This window comes from Ailuropoda melanoleuca, chromosome 6, assembly GCF_002007445.2.
Source record: "Ailuropoda melanoleuca isolate Jingjing chromosome 6, ASM200744v2, whole genome shotgun sequence".
Lineage (NCBI taxonomy): Eukaryota > Metazoa > Chordata > Mammalia > Carnivora > Ursidae > Ailuropoda > Ailuropoda melanoleuca.
This window is the reverse complement of record NC_048223.1, coordinates 30,558,395-30,578,534: the sequence shown is the minus strand read 5'-3', so window position 1 is coordinate 30,578,534 and position 20,140 is coordinate 30,558,395. Positions and strand designations below refer to the sequence as shown.

Sequence of the window (20,140 nt, the reverse complement as noted above, 5' to 3'; positions counted from 1 at the left end):
ATTGGTTTTGATATAAGGTTCAATGGTTCATCAGTTGTGTATAACGCCCAGAACCCTCTTACACTGTTCATGGGAATGCAAGCTGGTACAGCCACTCTGGAAAACAGTATGGAGGTTCCTCAAAAAGTTAAAAATAGAGCTACCCCAAGACTCTGCTGCAGATTTTTAATTATATCATCCTAAGTATATAAAACTTATATCCACAATTAGATTGTATGCGTTAAGATGGGTTATTTCTTCTCCTCCCTCATTTTCAAAAATACCTAAAAGAATATGCTGTGCATGTTTGATGCTTAAGAATATTCGTTACTATTTGTTGATTTTTTTCTCGTTGAATTCAAGGTTCTCAATCTCCTAAAACACAGAGTCAACGAATGGTACAGCTAGGGCCCTAAAGTAAAAGAAAAACTTAACCAAGTGAGCACTCGGGGAAGTATTCCTCAAATTTCACCACAATGAGGGTCATATAAAAACTCTTATATATTCTTAAACACTGCAAGTTATTGATCTGCAACATGTTAATGTCTGAAATATTGTTATTACACCATTGGTGATTATTTTAATTTGCACAATATTTAATTTAAGATATGTATTTCCTAAAAGATCAACAACTTGTCATGGAATAACTAACAATATCAATTTGATTAAGACCGTGCCATTTCAAAATACAATTGTTTTGATCATTTAGCAACTAAATTTTCAACTATGTAACAATCTGATAGAGCACTTCATGATTATTCATGATGTTCATAAGCCCTAAATGCATTATAGTTTTAGTCTCCTGAGAACATATCGGATAGGAGCAATAAATTATTTTTTAATTGGTTTGGTGGAATAAATGTGTCTCTTCCCAAAATACAAGATAGTTTCACATTTGACTTCTTTTAAATCTTTAAAAGTAGCCATATAGATTGATATTTAAAATTGTTCCAGAATTTAGAGAAATGGAATCCTTCCAAATTATTTTTATAAAGCCCTTATAATTTTGATATTCAAATCTAACAAAAATAGTACACCTAAAAGATAATAACACTTAATAATTTCATTAATGAAGGCTGATGCCAAAATAATAAATAAAACATTAATAAATATAATTGAGAAGTATGGTTCTAAGATGGCTTCATCGTGACCAAAAGGAGTTTATTGTAGAATGGTTTCACCTTAAGAAATATTTACCGAAATTAAATATAATTAATTATAAATACATTAATAAAGTGAAATTGATAAAATAATTTAAAAAACTCAATATTTTCTCAAAAGAACTATGATTAAATTCAATATTTACATTAAAAAACAAACACTACATAGTAGCATTCTCATTAAGATAAAGAATCAATCAAAGAATATACTGCAATACAATTGGGTAAGAAAAAGGATTGTGAAATATAAATAACTGAAATGAGGTGGAAAATGAAATTATTTTGATAGCCTGGGAAACCCAGAATCAATGAAATTGTCTACTGGACATAATAGAAAAATTCAGGAAAATAGCTGGCTATAAAATCACTTCATGTATGGGGCAGATGAACGGGATAAACAGCACCGTGACGACTCAACCAGACATTTCTTAAAGTTGGAACATTCTGCAAAGCAGCTAAACAGAAACACAAGAGAAAAAAAAAAAAACAAAACTGCTAGATTAAGAGAGACTTAAAGGACACAATAACCAGATAAATGTGTGATCACTAATTGTTTCCTTATTTGGGTAATCCAGCTTTATAAAAGGCATTTTTTGGATTGTTGAGAAAATTTAATTAGGGAAGATAAAAAATTCATTGACATGGGAAGATGGAGATTATTAGTTGAAAATTGTACTTTAAGAATAGCATGTATTAAGTGAATGATAGCACATACATACATGTACGTGTGTGTGTGTGTGTGTGCATGTATAGACTAGATGAGTAAGGAGATACAAATATTGATACAGACAGAGGTCTGGAAAGGTATATCATTAAATATTAATTGGAACAATCTCTGGGTAAGAAAAAATTGGTGTTTTGATATTCTATAAAATAGAATATTTCATTCATTCATATGTTCTAAATTTCAACAATGCTTTTGAATAATTAAAAGATGTTTTTAATTTCAATTTGTAACATTAGTGTGCAAAAATGGATTATTTTTCTATACACCAAAGTGACCAATGAGAAAATATTATTTAAAATTTTCATAAGTATAGTAACAAAAATATTAAAATGCCAAATAAAACATTTGAGAAAGGTAAAGGACATATATGGAGGAAAATTTACTACTCTATTAAGGGACTCAAAAGACATAAAATAATTCTTGATTAAACAATATGTTACTAGGGATGCCTAGGTGGCTCAGTCGGTTAAGTGTCTGCCTTGGGCTCAGGGATGATCCTTGAGTACTGAGATTATGATCCCAGGGTCCTGGGATGGATTCCTGCCTCAGGGTCCTCGCTCAGTGGGGAGCCTGCTTCTCCCTCTGCTTGCTGGTCCCCCTGCTTGTGCTCCCTCCCTCTCTCTCTCTAACAAATAAATAAATAATCCTTAAAAATTTTTAAAAATATACAATATGTTATTAAACAAAAACAAGTCACAGAAGAAATTGAAGGAGAAATAAAAAAATCTTGAGACCAATGAAAATGGAAATATAGCATGCCAAAATTTATGAGGTGAAACAAAAGTGATTCCAAGAGGGATGTCAGAGATAAATGCCTACACTAACAAAAAAGAAAGAGCTCAAATAAAGAACCTAAACTTGCACCTTAAAGAAGCAGAAAAAAACAAACAAAGCCCAAAGTTTGTAGAAGGAAAAAAATAATAAAATCAGAGCAGAAATTAATGAAATAGAGACTAAAAAGGCAACAGAAAAGATCAATGAAACTAAGAGCTGGTTTTATGAAAAGATAAGCAAAATAGACAAACCTTTAGCTAGATTTACCAAGAAAAAAAGCGAGAGAACTCAAACAAAATTAGAAATGAAAGGGGAAGACATTACAGTTGATACCACGTAAATACAAAAGACCATAAGACACTACTAATCAATTACACGGTAAAAAAACTGGAAAACCTAAAAGAAATGATAAATTCCTAGAAATATTCAACCTATGAAGACTGAATTATGAAGAAATAGAAAATCTGAATAACCAGTTACTAGTAAGGAGATTGAATCAGTAATCAAAATTCTCCCAACAAACAAAGGTCCAGGACCATATGACTTCACTGGTGAATTCTACCTCACATATAAAGAAGAATTAATACCAGTCTTTCCCAAACTTTTCCAAAAAAGAGATGAAGGAGTATTTCCAAACTCACTTTACAAGGCCGGCATTACCCTGATGCCACAGCAGACAAGGACACCACAAGAAAAGAAAATATAGACCATATGCCCCATGAACACAGATTTAAAAATTCTTAACAAAGTATTAGACAAAACAATATATTAAAAGGATCATACACCATGATCAAATCAAGTGAGATTTATTTCAGAGATGCAAACACAAAGATGGTTCAACATTTGCAAATTAATTGATGTGATACATCACATTAACAAAATAAGGAGCAAAATCAGATGATCATCTCAACAAATGCAAAAAAAGTATTTGATAAAATTTAATATCCACTCATGATAAAAACTCTCAACAAACTAGGTATAGAGGAAATGCACCTCAACATAATAAAGGCCATATATAAAAAAGCCATAGCTAACATGAAACTTACCAGTGAAAAGCTAAAAGCTAAAAGCTTTCCTGATCCTCTAAGATCAGGAATTAGAAAAGAATGCTCACTCTCATCACTTTTATTCAACATATACTGAAATTTCTAGCTAGAGCAATTAGGCAAGAAAAAGAAATAAAAGTCATCCAAATTGGAAAGGAAGATGTAAAACTCTCTATTTGCTGATGGCTTGATAGTTTATATATAAAACTCTAAAGACTCTACCAAAAACTGTTAGGACTAATAAATTCAGTAAAGTTGCAGTATACAAAAGCAATATGCAAAAATCAGTTGCATTTCTATACATTAACAATAAACTATCAGAAAGAGAAATTGAGAAAACAATTCCATTTACAACTTCATCAAAAATAATTTCACCTAGGAATAAATTTAAACAGGGATAAAATAAATTGAAGAAGACACAAATAAATGGCATGATATTTCGTGATCATGATTCGGGAGAATTAATAGTGTTAAAATGCCCACACTTCTAAAAGCAATCTACAGATTCAATGCAATCCCTATCAAAATTCCAACAGCATTTTTTTTGTAGTAATAGAGGGAATAATCCTAAAATTTGTACAGAACCACAAAGGATCCTGAATAGCCAAAGCAATCTTGACCAAAAAAGATAAAGCTGAAGACATATACATCCTTATTTCAAACTATATTTCAAAGCTATAGTAATTAAAACAGCATGGGATTGGCATAAAAAGAGACACACAGACCAATAGAACAGAATAGAGAACCCAGAAATAAACCCATCATTATATGGTCAATTAATTTACAACAAAGTTGCCAAGAATATACAATGGGGAATAGTCTTCAGTAAATAATGTTGCAAAAACTGGACAGCCACATGCAAAAAAAAAAAAAAAAAAAAAAAAAAAAGGAAAGAAAGAAAGAAAGAAAGAAAGAAAGAAAGAAAGAAAGAAGGAAAGAAAGAAAGAAGAAAGAAAGAAAGAAACTGCATCCCTATCTTACACCATACACAAAAATCAACCCAAATTGGATTAAGACTTAAACAGAAGACCTGAAACTGTAAAACTCTTAGAAGAAAACATAAGGGGTAAGCTCCCTGACCTTGGGCTTGGAAAGGACTTTTTGGATTTGACACCAAAATAGAGGCACAATAGCAAAAATAAACAAGTAGGATTCCATCAAACTAAAAAGCTTCTGTACAAAAAAGGAAACAATCAACAAAATGAAAAGGCAACTTATAGAATGGGGCAAATATTTACAAATCATATATCTGATAAGAGATTAATATCCAAAAAATATAAAATAAACTCATACAACTCAATAATAAAAAAAACCAAACAATCTGATTTTTAAAATGGGCAGAACAACTGAATGGACCTTTTTCCAAGGAAGAATACAAATGCCCAGCAGGCACATGAAAAGGTGCTTGACATCTCTAACCATCAGCAAAATGCAAATCAAAACCATAATGAGATATCACCTCATTCCTATGAGAATGACTATTATGAAAAAGACAAGAGATCACAAGTGTTAGCGAGAATGTAGAAAAGAAACCCTCGTGCCCTCTTGATGGGAAAGTACATTGATGGAAAACAGTATGAAGTTTCCTCAAAAAATAAAAAAAAAAGTAGAACTGGATATGATCCAGGAATCCTACTTCTGGATACATATTCAAAAAAATGAAAGCAGGATCCCAAAGAGATAGCTGCACTCCCATGTTCATTGCAGGATTGCACAACATCACAATAGCCAAGATATGGAAACAATCCAAGTGTCTGTCTATGGATGAATGGGTAAAGATGTTGTATATACATACAATGGAATATTATTCATCCATAAGAAGGAAGGAAATCCTGCTATTTGTGACAACATGGATGGACCTTGAGGGTATTATACTAAGTGATATAAGCCTGGCAGAGAAAGATATTGCACGGTATCACATATATGTGAAATCTAAAATGAATAAATACATGAGTCAGTCAATCAATCAATCAATCAACCCAAACTCAGAAACATAGAATAGAAAAGTAGTGTTTGCCAAGGTTTTGGCGGTGGGGGTGGGGGGGTCGGGGTGTGGAATTGGGAGAGGTTGGTAAAAGAGTACAAACTTTCAGCTATAAGATGAATAAAGTCTAAGGATCTAAGTAAATCATGACATATAGTTAATAACACCGTATGATATAATTGCAATTTGCTAAGAGAATGAACTAAAATGTTCTCTCCCTAACATACACACACAAAGGTAAATTAAATATGTGAGACCATGGATATGCTAATTACCTAGATGGTGGGAGTCCTTCCATTATGTATGTATCAAATTACAACAACACTCACTTTAAGTGTTTCAAAATTTTGTCAATTATACCTCAGTAAAGCTAGGGGAGAAAGTAAAAAATCTTGAGTAAATGGAAAGACTTATTCTTTTTCTTAGATAGAAAAATTCATTATACATATGTCATATTTTTATATTTCCCATTAGTTAATATATAAATTCAAAATGATCTCGATCAAAATTTTAGTGGACTTTTTTTAAATTGACAAACTGCTACTAAAGTTAATTTGGAAATATAAAATAGCTAGAAAAATTCTTGAGAAACAACAACAAAAATTAATGTTGCGGACTAAGTCCTGTCATATATATGCTATTACAAAGTGATAATTAAAATACTAGAGTAATGGTCAAAATGTAGATCAACAGAACAGAATTGATTCCAGAAATATATCAAAGATATAAAGGGAGTTATTGTATGATTAAAAATTGGAATAAAATTTTATATCAGTGGAGAAAATATAGATGATTTATACGGCAGAAGTTGTTACAACAATTGATTACCCATTTGAGGAAAAAAGTTGGACCATAATCTCGTACTATATTGCAAAATAAACTCCAAAAGTAACAAAACTTGAAAATAAAACTTACTATAAACACAATAATAAAACATATGGTGATACAATGTTTTATGTCAATTATATCTCAATTAAAAAAAGTTATTAAACTCGAAAAACCAAAAGTAACAACAAAAACACTAAACAAAAAAACAAACAAAGACATCGGGTGTTTTATTATTTATTCCAGATGCTCTAAAGCAGGGGCTGGCAAAACACAGCCTAGAAACCAATGTGGCCCTCACCTGCTTCTGGAAATAAAGTTTCTTGGAACTCAGCCATGCCAGTTCATTTCTGTATTGTCTATGGCTGCTCTCACACTACAACCACAGCACGGCCTAGGTGTGAAAGAGACCATACAGCTCACAAAACTGACAATATTTATGTTTGGGTCTTTAAAGAAAAAGTTCATTGACCCTTGCTCCAAAGGGGAAGAACTGCTAAATACTAAACACATAATACTAAATACTAAAGTTTCGCATGATGAACACCAAAACATTAAATTAAAAGTAAGCAGAAAATATCTAAATTGTCTATGACAATGTTAACTAACTGCAATAGCATCTTTTAAAAATAGAAGATCAATACCCCAAAAGAGAAATGAGCAAAGCACATGAACTTGGAACTCCAAGGGAAAAAAATAGTCAATAAACATGAAAAGCTACTCAACTCCTCTAGGACCCAGAGAAATAATAGTAAAACATCAGCAAGGTACTAGTCACTATTTATCACGTTAACAAAATATTTGAAACTTGAGAATGCCCAGCGTTAATTGAGGCCATGGAGAGGCAGACACTCTCACTTGAAGTGCAATTTGACCATAATGTATATCAAATCTTTGTACCAGCAATTTATTCTACAGATATTTTCTCCTAAGTGCTCAATATTAGTCTTGAGTTTATGAGGAAGTACTGGAAGCAACTTAAAGAACTGTGACTAGGAAATTGTTTAAATGCCTTTTGGTGCATTTATATAACGGCATATTATGAAGTGTTAAAAATTGACATAAATCTATATGTGGCTCATGCAATGACATCCAGTATATTCTATTATTGGGAAACAGTAAAGCAACTTGCAACACAATATTTGTAGAGTGATCCTGCATAGATGTTAAAAACACATGTTTTTTACACATTTACACACAAATACATTCAGACTTTCGTATGCATAAAAAATTGACTGGATGGTGGCATAAAAATTTATTTACTAGGTTTATTTCTGGAGAGCAGAATTGGTAAGTGAAGGGGTCCTAAGTGAAAGTGCTTTATGCTCTAGGCATTTATGAATTATGAGTCTTGAGTTTCATTGTTTAATGGGTTCTTTTAGATTATTATTGAAAACTTATTGTAGAATTTTGAAGTTATATTTAACAAGGGAAAGCCAGCACTACTTTTTTTTTTTTTTTAAATAGTAGTTAAGGTCTAAGAGACTTTCTGCGGAAATGGTTTTGCTCATATTCACTCCACCCCAGCAGCATATTTAAAAGGAGGTGATTCTCTAAAGAAGATGTTTCTCCTAAGGTTATTCTCACTCATTTGAATTCTCTTCCAGTAGAAATAGTATAAATGGGTTGGAGCCACTGTCGTTTTGTTTTTGCTATGCACTTAAAAAAAAAGATTTGGCTTGTAGATACATATTTACCAAGTTAACTGCTTTGATTGCCAAAGCATTTTGACTTTATTACTTTGTTAATGAAGCTATGAGATTTAGGATTTTTGCTCAGCTCAAGTGTGGGAGTAAAAGGGTAATATCTGAAAACCTTGCTTTCTGAACAGAATTCAAATGATTTCAATATTCTTTCCACATTGGGTGATGTGCTTTTACAGAAAACACACCTACAAATTTGTGGGATACAACCTCCAAAACGAAGCCTTAGGCCTTGTTTGTTTGCTGATAAGGAATGACCAAATCAAATGTTCGGGAGCTTTCTTGAGCAGCCTTGTTGTAGAGGGGGAGTTTATATTTACTCTTTAGCTATAAAGTTAAAGTTTATTAATCATAAAAGTCGTAATTTAGCCATGCATGGCAACAAACCGTCCAATGATACAATAGGGCATCTTGCATTTCTCACACTACTGTAATTAGATCCCCGATTTGTAATTAAGTAAAAATGAAAGCTGACCTTTCTCCTTGAGATAATATAATGCTAACCATATGAAGAACAGAAGATTTATGATTCAAATGAGCGTAAATACAATTTAAGGGAGTAGGACTATGCTTCTTCTTGGGAACTATCATCTTTTCGCCTTGTCAGCACAGATTTAACAAAATATCCGATGTATTGCAACACAGGAATTTCACTTGTGCATTCATATAAGATTCCAATGTAACATGATGCTATGCAGAGTAGATATTTGGTGCAATCCATCATCTATTAAAATTCTGTCAGTGTGATGGGGAATTTCAAAGTACAGGGCAGAGGTCTGCACGGAGAAGCTGCAACGAATAACCGGTCGCACTGACAAAGTCAGCATTTTTACTTCCTCACAGCAAGAAGTGAGTTCCTAAAGTCATCTAACAGTGCTCTCTCCTCCGTGTCTGTTCAGGGGAACAATGACAAAGTGTGAACAGAAATGCTCTTGCTGTCCTAAGTGGGGTTTGACAACTTTCCAGGGGACCCGATAAGGTCCCAGAGTCCACTAACTGACAGAGAACTGTTTTCTTGCACGAACACCAGGATGATCGTAACAAGGCAGTCAAGGAGATTTTATCCCCTCTTTCTTAAGAGTGAAAGGCCTCAGGGTGCCTGGGTGGCTCAGTCATTTAAGCATGGGACACTTGATTTCGGCTCGGGTCATGATCTCAGTGCCATGAGATGGAGTGTCATGTGGGGCTTAGCACTGGGTGTGGAGCCTGCTTAAGATTCTCTCTCTCCCTCTGCCCCTCCCCACCCTCTCTCCCTCTCATAAAAAAAAAAAATAATAATAAGAGTGAAAGGCCTCTCGGAATCTTGTTCTAAATCTCCAAAAACCGTAATATAACACAACTTAGAAAATTAAATATCTAAAGAAACAAAAACTTAAATGCACACTTCAAATTTACGCGTACTCTTTCTGTTCTCTTGTCCCTTGCCTACTCCTTTTCCTTCTTTCCATCATTTCAACTCTCTCTTGCTAATCATTACCTGTCTCCTCCCCCCGCCCCCATTTTAACCATTCATCTACCTTGGTAAAGACCAACGGCATAGTGTGCTACTTTAAGACTTTCCTGAAGTCTCTTTGGATACAAGCCTGGTTGAAATCTTTGAGTCCTTTGAGTCAAGCCTGAAAGAGAGCCTGAAGGGCTTCTGGCTCCAACGTAGGAGTCAGTGTGCATCCACAGTGATGGGGGAGAAACGTGTTTACACTTCGAGCTTATACGTGAGATTTTCTCAAAATTGCGGGAGAGAAAACATGAGCGAGGAGAACAGTTGTAAGCAGATCAGAATTACGGGCAATGTATTTGAGATATGTAGGTAACGGCACCTTGAATTTATTTGTAAAGAAGGTTCCAGTTACTGACATAAAGGAGGTACCCAGAAGACCTTTTTTGCTTGGCTTAGGTATTGAATGGTATAGTAAGTAAATGAAAAAAGTACCGATCTAAGCAATTTGTCTTATTTATAGCCATAAGGCTATCTCCAAAAACTCATTAGCAAAATAAGTTAAATAAATAGTATGAATGTGGTAGAAATAAGTGATTATTGCTTATTCTCAACTTTCTTCTATACCAACTCTCATTTTATATAATTGGGCTAATCTCAAGTATAATGTTCACTGTATTCATATAACTAAATAATAATAATAGTAATTTGCTGAGTGTTTGTTATTTGCCAGGCTCAATTTTAGGAGCTTTAATACCTTATTTCCTTTAATGAACAAAGTGCATAATTATTTAGGCATTAGTATGTTTATAATACAGATGAGGAAACTGTGACTCAGAAAGCTTAATTGCCCAGAGTTCTATAAAAGAGAAAGGTTTCCTATCTCAAAGAGCCTAACCAACAACTCACGCTACTAGTCATCACATCATTCATTCATTCATTCATTCTTCTTAGATCCAGGTATTTGTTTTATCTGCCTGAGATTGCTTAAGTACTTTCGTATTTTAGTATCATCCAGTGATTAATTTAACCCCTAGTTTGATGATGAAATTAAGACTGGTTGGGTAAGGTTATTTATGGAATATAGACAACTAGCAAGACTGTTACAGGGAAAAGATTGATGGCACAAACTCTGTTTCTATGACACTGTTTAGCCAATTATTCCATGTTAAAGACAACAAAGTGGTGGGTGGCCCAGGCACTCCTTCTTCCAGGATTCTGCCCCAGCCACAAATATTGTATTTTAAACGGAATAACCTAAACTCAAACATGGTGCACTGTCTAGTCACGGGAAGTGATAAGGTATCAGCGAGCAGTAGCCATAGCGAGGAAGATCCAAAGGGATAAATTCACACACACACACACACACAGAGCTATTGCTGGGGGAAGATGTATGAGAAATAATACATCCAACAATGGGGCTGAAGCCATGCTGGGATGGAGGAGGAGAGGAAGAAAAATTTTGCTAATGTCCTGAGTGACAGTTGAAATAAAGACGCAAACATCTTCCTTTCTGCTCACAGTTATAGAAGTACTGGTAGAATCTTACATATTATGACATCTGGAAAAATATTTGGATTTTGCCAGATGTGCATTCCCTTTGGCCACAATGAGACGGTCCACCACCTCAGTGTGAGGACTAAGCTAGCATTAGTGCCCTGTAGATGAAGATATTATTCTTCCTTCTAGAAAGTATCTACCTTAGAACTTGGCTGAACCTCTTTCCCTGTGTTGGCTCAGTCTGTGCTATATATTAGTTTGGCAGTGTATATCGTATTTTATCTCATGACTTAGATCTGAAAGTGTAGCCTGGATTCATTGTATGTTGGTATGATTTACAGAACATAGACCAGATGAACCCAGGAAGCCCCCAAGGTGTATAAAAAAGTGCAAATAGAGGAATTTGAAAAACACAGTCTAAAGTTCTGCTGTACTAAGCTATATATATTTTATTCTTTAAATAAAAAACAAACTATCAAAACGTTAACAGCAACGCGGAATGTTCCTTATTTTTTTAAAAAACGGACAAAGCTCAAATATGAAAACCAGGTGCTATAATCCTTTGACCCCAAGAAATGGATGCCTCTGAATATAGTTTCCTGGTCTTTAATGTGTGCTAACTTATTGATGTTTAGCTTTTAAGTGGGTTAAAATGTAGCACTGCTTTTTCTTTATACAACTAATACGTTCTATAGTAAGAAGGATAATGTCAGTAATAATGTATAGCATGTCATACTTTAAAAACTATTTTCACATATGCTCTCATTTGTTCCTTCCAATAGTTCCATTAATACAGTGACAAAAGAGGAAAAAAGGCACAGATGTGAGCATGCCCAGGAGAGTATACCACAGACCTTGTCACACGACTTTCTGTCTAGCGCTCCACCCCCAGTTCCCATTCTCATGAATATATTGCTATTGAAATCACTGTATCTTATACTTCTACAGAGCTAGAAAACCTGAAAGACCTAGACAAAGATAAATGGAATCATTAGCCTTCAGTCTAGAGTCTAATGAAATATGTAATATTTTCCCTTGGAATTTATATAATATTGTGCCACAAAATGGGAAATATAGCAAGTAGAATATAGGGTTTGTATATTTTTAGAAGAGATTTTTCTACTAAAGAAAAAGAGAATGGTTCTAGTTAGTTAACTAAAAAAAGGTATCTAGCAACCTTGCTTTCTATCTCTGTATATCTTCATCAATTAGTATACTACTGTGTTCATGTTCCAAATATACTGCTTTGAGTCAACGCTTGGGCATGATACTAAAAATGGCCCCCAAAGCACATCACACTGCATCCAAAGAGAACAGAGCACAACAGGAGAAGTAAAACAGAAAGGTTTTCCCCTATAAATGGATTTAATTGTCCAGAGTTCAGAATTCCTGCATGAAGTAGAAATTTCCCATTCATAACAAATGGTAGACATCAGTTTAGGAGGTTGACTGCTATTTCCTGTAAGTTTGTTCTCTCTCTGTCTCCTCTCTCTCTCTCTCTCATCTCTCTCTCTTTCTTTCACTTCTCTCTCTTTCTAACTCTACCATCTATCTATTGTACATGCTTTTGTAGAATTTCAGGAACAGCTTTTCATCTGGAAAATATGGCTGCCTGAAAGAGGTATGGAATATAACAAAAGCTTTACCCCAAAGCTTCTATGCATTACAAAAGCTTGCACTTGGATAATAGAAATATTTAGCCTCAGGTGACTGAGAACACTTACTGTTGGTTGCATAACGTATGGCGGATGAGGCATCCATGAAGTACTCTGGACCTATGCATCAAACAGCATTTATTAGCACAAAGCAATCACAGAGAGAACTTGGTTCTTGCGTTCAGTGGAGTCACACTAGGTCATAACGAAAGTGGAGTCCATCTGACTTTACAACTGATTAGTGCTCAGAACTGAGGATAGAAAGGAAATTCTTGGACCTGATTAATTTGGTCCCCGAAACATGGTAAAATGTAAAGCGAATTCCTATTTCACTGGTGCTGGTTGCAGTGCCCACGTGGACCAGGCAGGGCCTCGGAGCCTAATTTGAGGTTGGTGTCGGAGGTTAAAGTCTTAGGAAGCCTCAGGGACCTCTTACTTAGAGGTCAACTTCCAGGGATAGAAGTAAGTAACGAAGAGTTGACAGCTAAGACTTCCTCTTTTTCTGTCATTGGTTCTAATTTCAAATTCTCAAGTGATCTCATCTTGGAAATAAGTACAAGTGGTAAAAGTTGGGGGAAGAATTAAAGAGATAAATCAGAAATTTGGGGGAATGATTTGGGTTAAACCCAAGTTAAGCAAGTTTGTGATTTTTTTTCTCTCATGGTAATTGGTATGGCAAATAAAAATGAGAATTTAAGCCAACCAACGGTTCAGAAATGTGCCTTGTCAGCCAAATGAGAAAGTCAGCCTGTAAGGGCTGATTGTCACGCAGAAAACCCTGAATACTTTGTTTTCAATACGCTCACATTAACAAAATCGCCCATGCACTTTAGGTTAAAAAAAAAAAAAAGTGGTGTAAGGCGAGAATCAACAACAGAGGAAATTGCTCTGATTCCTTTTTTGAGAAAAAGGAGCTAGGGTTAAGTTCCACTTATGAGCCCTCCCAAGTGAAATCACTTTTTCTGTGGATATTTTGTTCATGTCACCAAAGTGCTCTACACTGGGGCTCATTGGGTGGTCTTGGCTGAAACACAGGCCAAGATTTTTTTTTTTTTAAATGGGTAAAAAAAAAAAAAAAACACACAAAAAAACCCACAAAAAAACCAAAAAGACACATTACAACCAGGCAGGACTGCAGGAAGAACAAAAACAGAACAGCACCTGCACGTCGCCTCATGGGTCCCAAGAAAAGGCAATTAAGAAATCATCCATTCTGAGACCCTCAAATGCAATTCACATGAAAGTCTATTCCGTTCACCCACCAACATGTATCAAGAATCTAAGTGCAGAAAAAGAATGAAAATGATCTGCTTCAGGGGGAATCAGTTAAGGAAAAATGTATATGGTCTCAAGTTTGATGCTCTGACAGCTGGGACATCCTGAAATGAAGTATGTGATGGTTGAATAAGGTGAAACTTCACTGAATTAGTAGCAGTCAGCGACATTACAGTTTTACCCATCCACCCCCACCATCTGCAAAATACGGAGAAACACATGCATGCACGCACGTACACTCTCTCTCGCTCTCTCTCTGGAGTTTTGAAAAGTGACACTAGGCACCCTCTCTATGTAGCATCCACAGGCACTGTCTAAGTAGGGTTAGAAGAATTGTCTGAAGAACAATATGAGGTAAAGAGAAGCAGGGAGTAATAGCACATTCGATAACTCAAAGGAATAAGACAAGGAGTATTTTTGGAGGGAGAAGTAGGACTATTTAATCCACCTGTGTACTTAGAATTAACTGGCTACAACATCTGCTTTAGGACACACATTGAATCTTGGCTTTTTTTATGTGGAACCCGTGAGGTCTCTTTGGACCTCTTCAGGACTGAGAATGAAGGAAGAGCAGGAAGTAGGAATAACGTTTTACCACTTTAAGAGTCCTCCCTATTTCTTGGGGAAAATGATTTAGCATCTGTCCACGTAGCCTTACATGGACACACAGGACAACTGTGACAAAATGAGATGACAACGATAAAATACCCTGGAGTGAGTGAGGGGAATGCCAGACGTGTGCTTGCAGAGAAGACACAATAGGGAACGTGACAACCCAAATAACCGACAACCAACAAAGTTAAGTTCTGAGTGGCAAGAAGGCTGCGCTAATGTTGGCTGGAAAGGAGCATCATCATAAAAACTCAGCAGGAAGAATGAAGAGCATGGTGGACTTTATTATTCAGTGAAATAGAGGCAAGCAAGCCCTTCAAAGTGTGGGCTAACGCTTGTAATAATATGTTAACATGTGACTCATGCATTTGAGGACAATTTAAAAAAAAATTCTACTGTGTCCCTTTTGCCTTGATATAGTCTATTATTGGCCAGGAAGACCTCTCCTCAGGTGCAGGTAAATCGGACATACCTGGTATGTGGAGACAGGGGAAGCAGCAATGAATGGCGTGATAGATGTCTGTGGAATCATGCGGTTGGTTGCAATACTGTACGGTGAAGAATAAAATCTGCAAACAGAAAACAAAAAAAGAAGATTCGTGAAGCTGCTGCATGCCTGGCTGCTTATCAAATGCTACGAGGCACTTCTGGGAAAGATTTCCACCCTCATGTTTTCCACCAACTGTGAACAGGAGCATCCGGGAGATTTATAGTGTTTGATGCCACTAAGAGAAAGAAATCGTTCTGAACAAAATGACAACTTTGAGTAATCTTATAAAATTGGCTGCACAAAATCTCTTATGCCAGGTGAGTGTAATAGTATGTTTAACCAATAGGGGGAGAAAAGTCATGGGCATTCTTTTTTTGTTTGTTTTTCTTTTCTTTTCTTCTTCTTCTTCTTTTTGTTGTTTTTTGTTTTGTTTTTTTTTAAAGGCAATGCTAAAGGTCTTTGAGAGAAAGGCCAAATGGTAACACCAAGCTTCACAAAGGTGGCCAATGTTAGGTGTATGTAAATTGCATGTGTCTCTTCATTCAAGAGAAGAGGGTCAGCTCCTGGAGTGTTCCATATAATTTGTGCTAGGCAGAAGTCCGTGGACTCATGTGGAAACTAAGCTAAATATTTTCTCTCTGAAAAGAGAAGAAAGTGGACCATTTGTGATTTGTGTCTAGCTGGGGATAGGAATATTTTCTGGATTCAATCCAGGAGATTCTGGAGCTCTGTGATACACTCCTGTCGACTCTGAAAAGCACTGAGTTTTTGAGTCTTTCAGGGCTCTTTGTTGAACAAGTATAAAATGATACTGGGCAAGAATAGGGCTTCACAAATCAGATCTTTCTACAGATCTTTCAAAGGGCACCTTCTAGGTCCTTAAATCAGTGACACAGCCTTCTCTTACAGAGTTCACAAGTTACCTAATGTTCAAATTTGTCAGATTTTCAAATTCTGTTTCTTCCTTCCTGTCTCACTGGCAAGTGTAAGGCCAGAGTGGCCAGCCACAGAATGGAAAAAATCAGGTTGCCTTTGATGGATTACTTTACTGATGTGAGGATAGATTGGGAAAATGGGTTTCAGTGGTAACAAAATCATTATTTCACTTTGCTGTACTCTTAACAAAAATCAACTACAACTTTCAATTTTTGTTTTTGAATAACATCATTGAGGTTGGAGTTTTGGGGTCAAAAACTTTACCCTCAGAAGTCACTGATATTTTGAGTAGAGACTCTCATGGGTTACCATTCTAAAAAAGCATTCTACAAGACTCTGCCTGAATATAGGAGAGCTAGATTTCAAGGTTTCCTGGACTCAATGAGAAAATTCTTTAATCTTAGAGTCTGTGAAAGTCTTCAAGCAAGGATTGGAGGAGTAGAGTCTTAAATTTATTTTATCTAGCTCTCAACAAGGATTATAAAGCCATACTCTTTTGGTTAAAAAATTGCAGCTGAAAAAGTTACTCTGTTACATGTTACATCCTTACTATCCATACCCATCAGACCTTAAGTTTATAGTCGTGCAGTTTAAAAAAAAATGATATTGACTGCATCCATATTAGAGTGGCATAAAAAAGAAAAGAAAAAGAAAACAAGAAGAGAATCTTAGCACTGGCAAGGATTCAGAGAATGTGGGCTTCTCATTTGTTGCCGATGGAAATGCAGAATGGTACGGTCATTTTGGAAAACAGATTGCCAATTCTTTATGAAGTTAAACACACACATATCTTATAACTCAACAATCCCCGTGGTAGATATGAACTCAAGATAAATGAAACCTTATGTTTACACAAAAACCTTAAAGCAAATGTTTATAGCAGCTTTATTGATTGGACTTGCCCAAAATGGGAAACAAGCCAAATACCCTTCAACTAAATTGATAAACTGTGGTACAGCCGCACAGTAGAACGCTACTAAGCAGTAAGATAAGAACAGCCAATGCATTCAACATGATGAAACTTAAGTGAATCATGCTAAATGAAAGAAGTCAGGCTCAAAAGACTCTATATATTATAATTTCACTTTTATCACAGCATGAAAAATGCAAAACTATAAAGAAAGAACCTATATAGATCAGTAGAGATCAAAATCTGAGCTTGGGGGATGGAACCGACTATAAAGATACATGAGAGAATTTTGGAAAGTGATGTAACTATTCTGTCTTAATTGTCTGGTGGTTCTATGACTGTGTGCTTGTCAGAATTCACAGACTTGTACACTATAAAGAGTGAATATATACTCTGTAGATTATACCTAATAAACGTGACTTCTAAACAAAATCGATTACTGTGTAAGCAAACATCCATCCTTGCACTTCAAAAAAATTATTGATCATTTACTACACGTACCAAAGATGGGTAAGATTTTAAAACATTACATAGAGTGTGTCTTTTGAGCCACTTAAATTGTATCTTATCTGTACATTAATCAGCATAAAATCTTCCAATGGCTTTTCATTGCAATGAAAACAAAATTTGCATTCCTGGTATTGGCTAGCACAAACAGGCTACTGCCTACCTCTCTAGTATTTTCTCCTACCCCTCCAAATCAGCCAGGGAGTTTTCAGCCACACTGACCTTCTTCTGTCACATGATTCTGTCATTCTCACTTCTGTCTTGGGCCACTAAACTTGTAATTCTCTCTACCTGCAATGCTTATTTCCACAAATCTCCCTAAGGCTACCTCTTTCTCATTATTGGTCTCACTCACCTTTCCTTTCTTCAGAGAGGTCTGTGGCTAAAGTAACAACCACCATCTCCACCCCATTTTCTCTCTATTCCTCTCCTGTGATTTTTTTTTTCATCACTCTTATCACCATCTAAAGTAGTGATTTTAAAAAATTTCTTTATGTATGTTATAGACCGAATGTTCATGCCCCTCCAAAATGCATATGTTGAAGTCCCTTCAATGTGTCTGTATTTGGAGATGGAACCTCTCTGGAAGCAATTAAGGCTAAATGAAGTCAACAGGGTGGGGCCCTAATCTGATAGGATCAGTGTCCTTATAAGAAAGGATACTAGAGAACTTGCTCTCCCTTCAATAAGCACTCATGGAGGAAAGGCTGGGTGAGGACACGATGAGAAGGCAATCATCTACCAGCCACGAAGAGAGACCTCACCGGAAACTAAATCAGCCAGAGTGTGATCTTAGACTTCTAGCCTCCAGCACAGTGAGAAAAATAATTTTTGTTGTTTAAAACCACCGAAACAATGGTATTTTGTTATGGTGGTGGAGCTGACTAATACTAGGTACTTATTGACCCCTCTGGATGTCAGCTTTGACAATGTTGAGGACACACTGGCTTTGTTGCCTAGAATAGAGACTAAGATATAATAGATATTTAAGAACCATAGGTTGAATGAATGAATGAATGAATGCAAAGAAGCTTAGGGAAATAAGTAGTGATTTCAGCATAAGATGGCCAATGCCAAGATGGTGGGAGCATAGAAGATGGGTTCCTGAACCAGTAGAAAGCTGATGGGCGAGAACCCAAAGAGAGGTCAACATTACATGTTAGTAAATGTTCAGCGGAAGCTTAATCAATACTTGATTTCTAAGCATGTGATAGTACTAGCAACTAGGGAAAAGAGTCCTTTTCTACAAAAATCATGATTTGCTTTTAAAAATTCCTTTTAGGTCTTATCCTTGACAGATCTAATTTATGAGGAAGTGAACAAAAAGACTAATTTGGGGCTCATAGTGACCCCATTCCACCCACGGCTATTCCATGATCACTCCACAGTCTTTTTCATTCACCATGCAGTGGCTTAACTTCTGTTAGAAATCCAGTTTCAGCCTCTCCCACCAATGGAGTGAATCATGCATCTCCCTTGAGCATGGCTGGTTTACTTTGTAAAATGTAGAAACTGAAGTATTGAAAGTGAAGGCACCAAGGATTGGATTGACAGGCAGAGTTTACAGGAAATTTTATGGGGAAAACAGGGAGAAGAAACACAAACAAACTAGCCAACTAAACTGATACTTACAAAGGGAACCCCTGGGGGAAATTTTAATGCATTTTTTTCTATCTGCTCTAATCCTATCCATCACACAAGAATGATATTTCATCTTTGCCGGCAAGTTCCAATACTGCCACTCAAGTCAGAGAGTTATTTAGAATGGAAAATGTACTGGCAAGAAGAGACTCAGCACACTGCCTTGATCCACTAATTCTGGTATTCTGAAATAAGCACTTCCCAAGCCCAAACTTAAACTGGGTGAATTTACAGGGAAACCCTTGCTTAAACCATGACAAGAAACACTGCTTGTTGCATCTGAGGCTTAGAGGTACCATATCTAAAGAAAATGTACCAGGCCAGGCTCTATGAGAGAGAACGGTAGGGTGAGTTTCCCAATCTCTCCACTTCTTCTCAGTCCCTGCCATGTATCTGTTAGGGTTTAAAAACATTACCACATGGCAATGACGTCAAAAAAAAAAAAAACACACACCCAAATAGATGCTTTAGGCATAAGTATTATTGGGAAACAGGAAAGTGAAAATTGACAGAACATTTTAGCCATAATAACAAAGCTGAGGTTATTCTAAATATGTGACTTTATGTTTTTATATCTCATAATATATGCATTATGCCTTGAAAATGCTATTATAGAAAACTGGGACTGAATTCTTAAACCATTTTCCTGGGAATAGTTTATTCTTTTAAGATGCACACACACACAATTTTTTTGCTAAAATTCACATAACATTATGTTTATGATAAGTGTTCTTTTTATACTCTGTCCAGTGGTCCTAAACTAGAAGTGATTTCGTTCCTCAGGGAATATTTGGTGGCAGAATCTGGAGATATTTTTGGTTGTCACAAGTGTGTGGGTGGGCTGTTAATGGCATCTAGTGGCTAGAGGTCTGGGATTTTGCTAAACATTCTACAATGCACAGGGCAGCTCCCACATGAAGAATGATCTGGTCCAAAATGTCATAGTGCTGAGGATGAGAAACTTTGTCTTAGGAATATGAA

The 20,140-nt window shown here is 35.8% G+C and overlaps 1 protein-coding gene across 11 annotated transcripts in view; it reads right to left on the bottom strand.

Moving 5' to 3' along the window:
- The window catches only part of RBMS3 (RNA binding motif single stranded interacting protein 3), a 692,098-nt gene that overhangs the window by 97,801 nt on the left and 574,157 nt on the right, over positions 1–20,140 (bottom strand). For 8 of the 11 annotated variants that reach the window (XM_034662109.1, XM_034662108.1, XM_034662107.1 and 5 more), the window contains exons 9-10: positions 15,148–15,244; positions 12,858–12,908 (exon numbers count right to left, since the gene is read on the bottom strand). In XM_034662109.1, coding sequence (XP_034518000.1) covers positions 12,858–12,908; positions 15,148–15,244 — 148 coding nt within the window. The remainder of the gene's footprint in view (positions 1–12,857; positions 12,909–15,147; positions 15,245–20,140) is intronic. The other 3 variants (XM_034662113.1, XM_034662112.1, XM_034662115.1) reach the window with 1 other exon arrangement.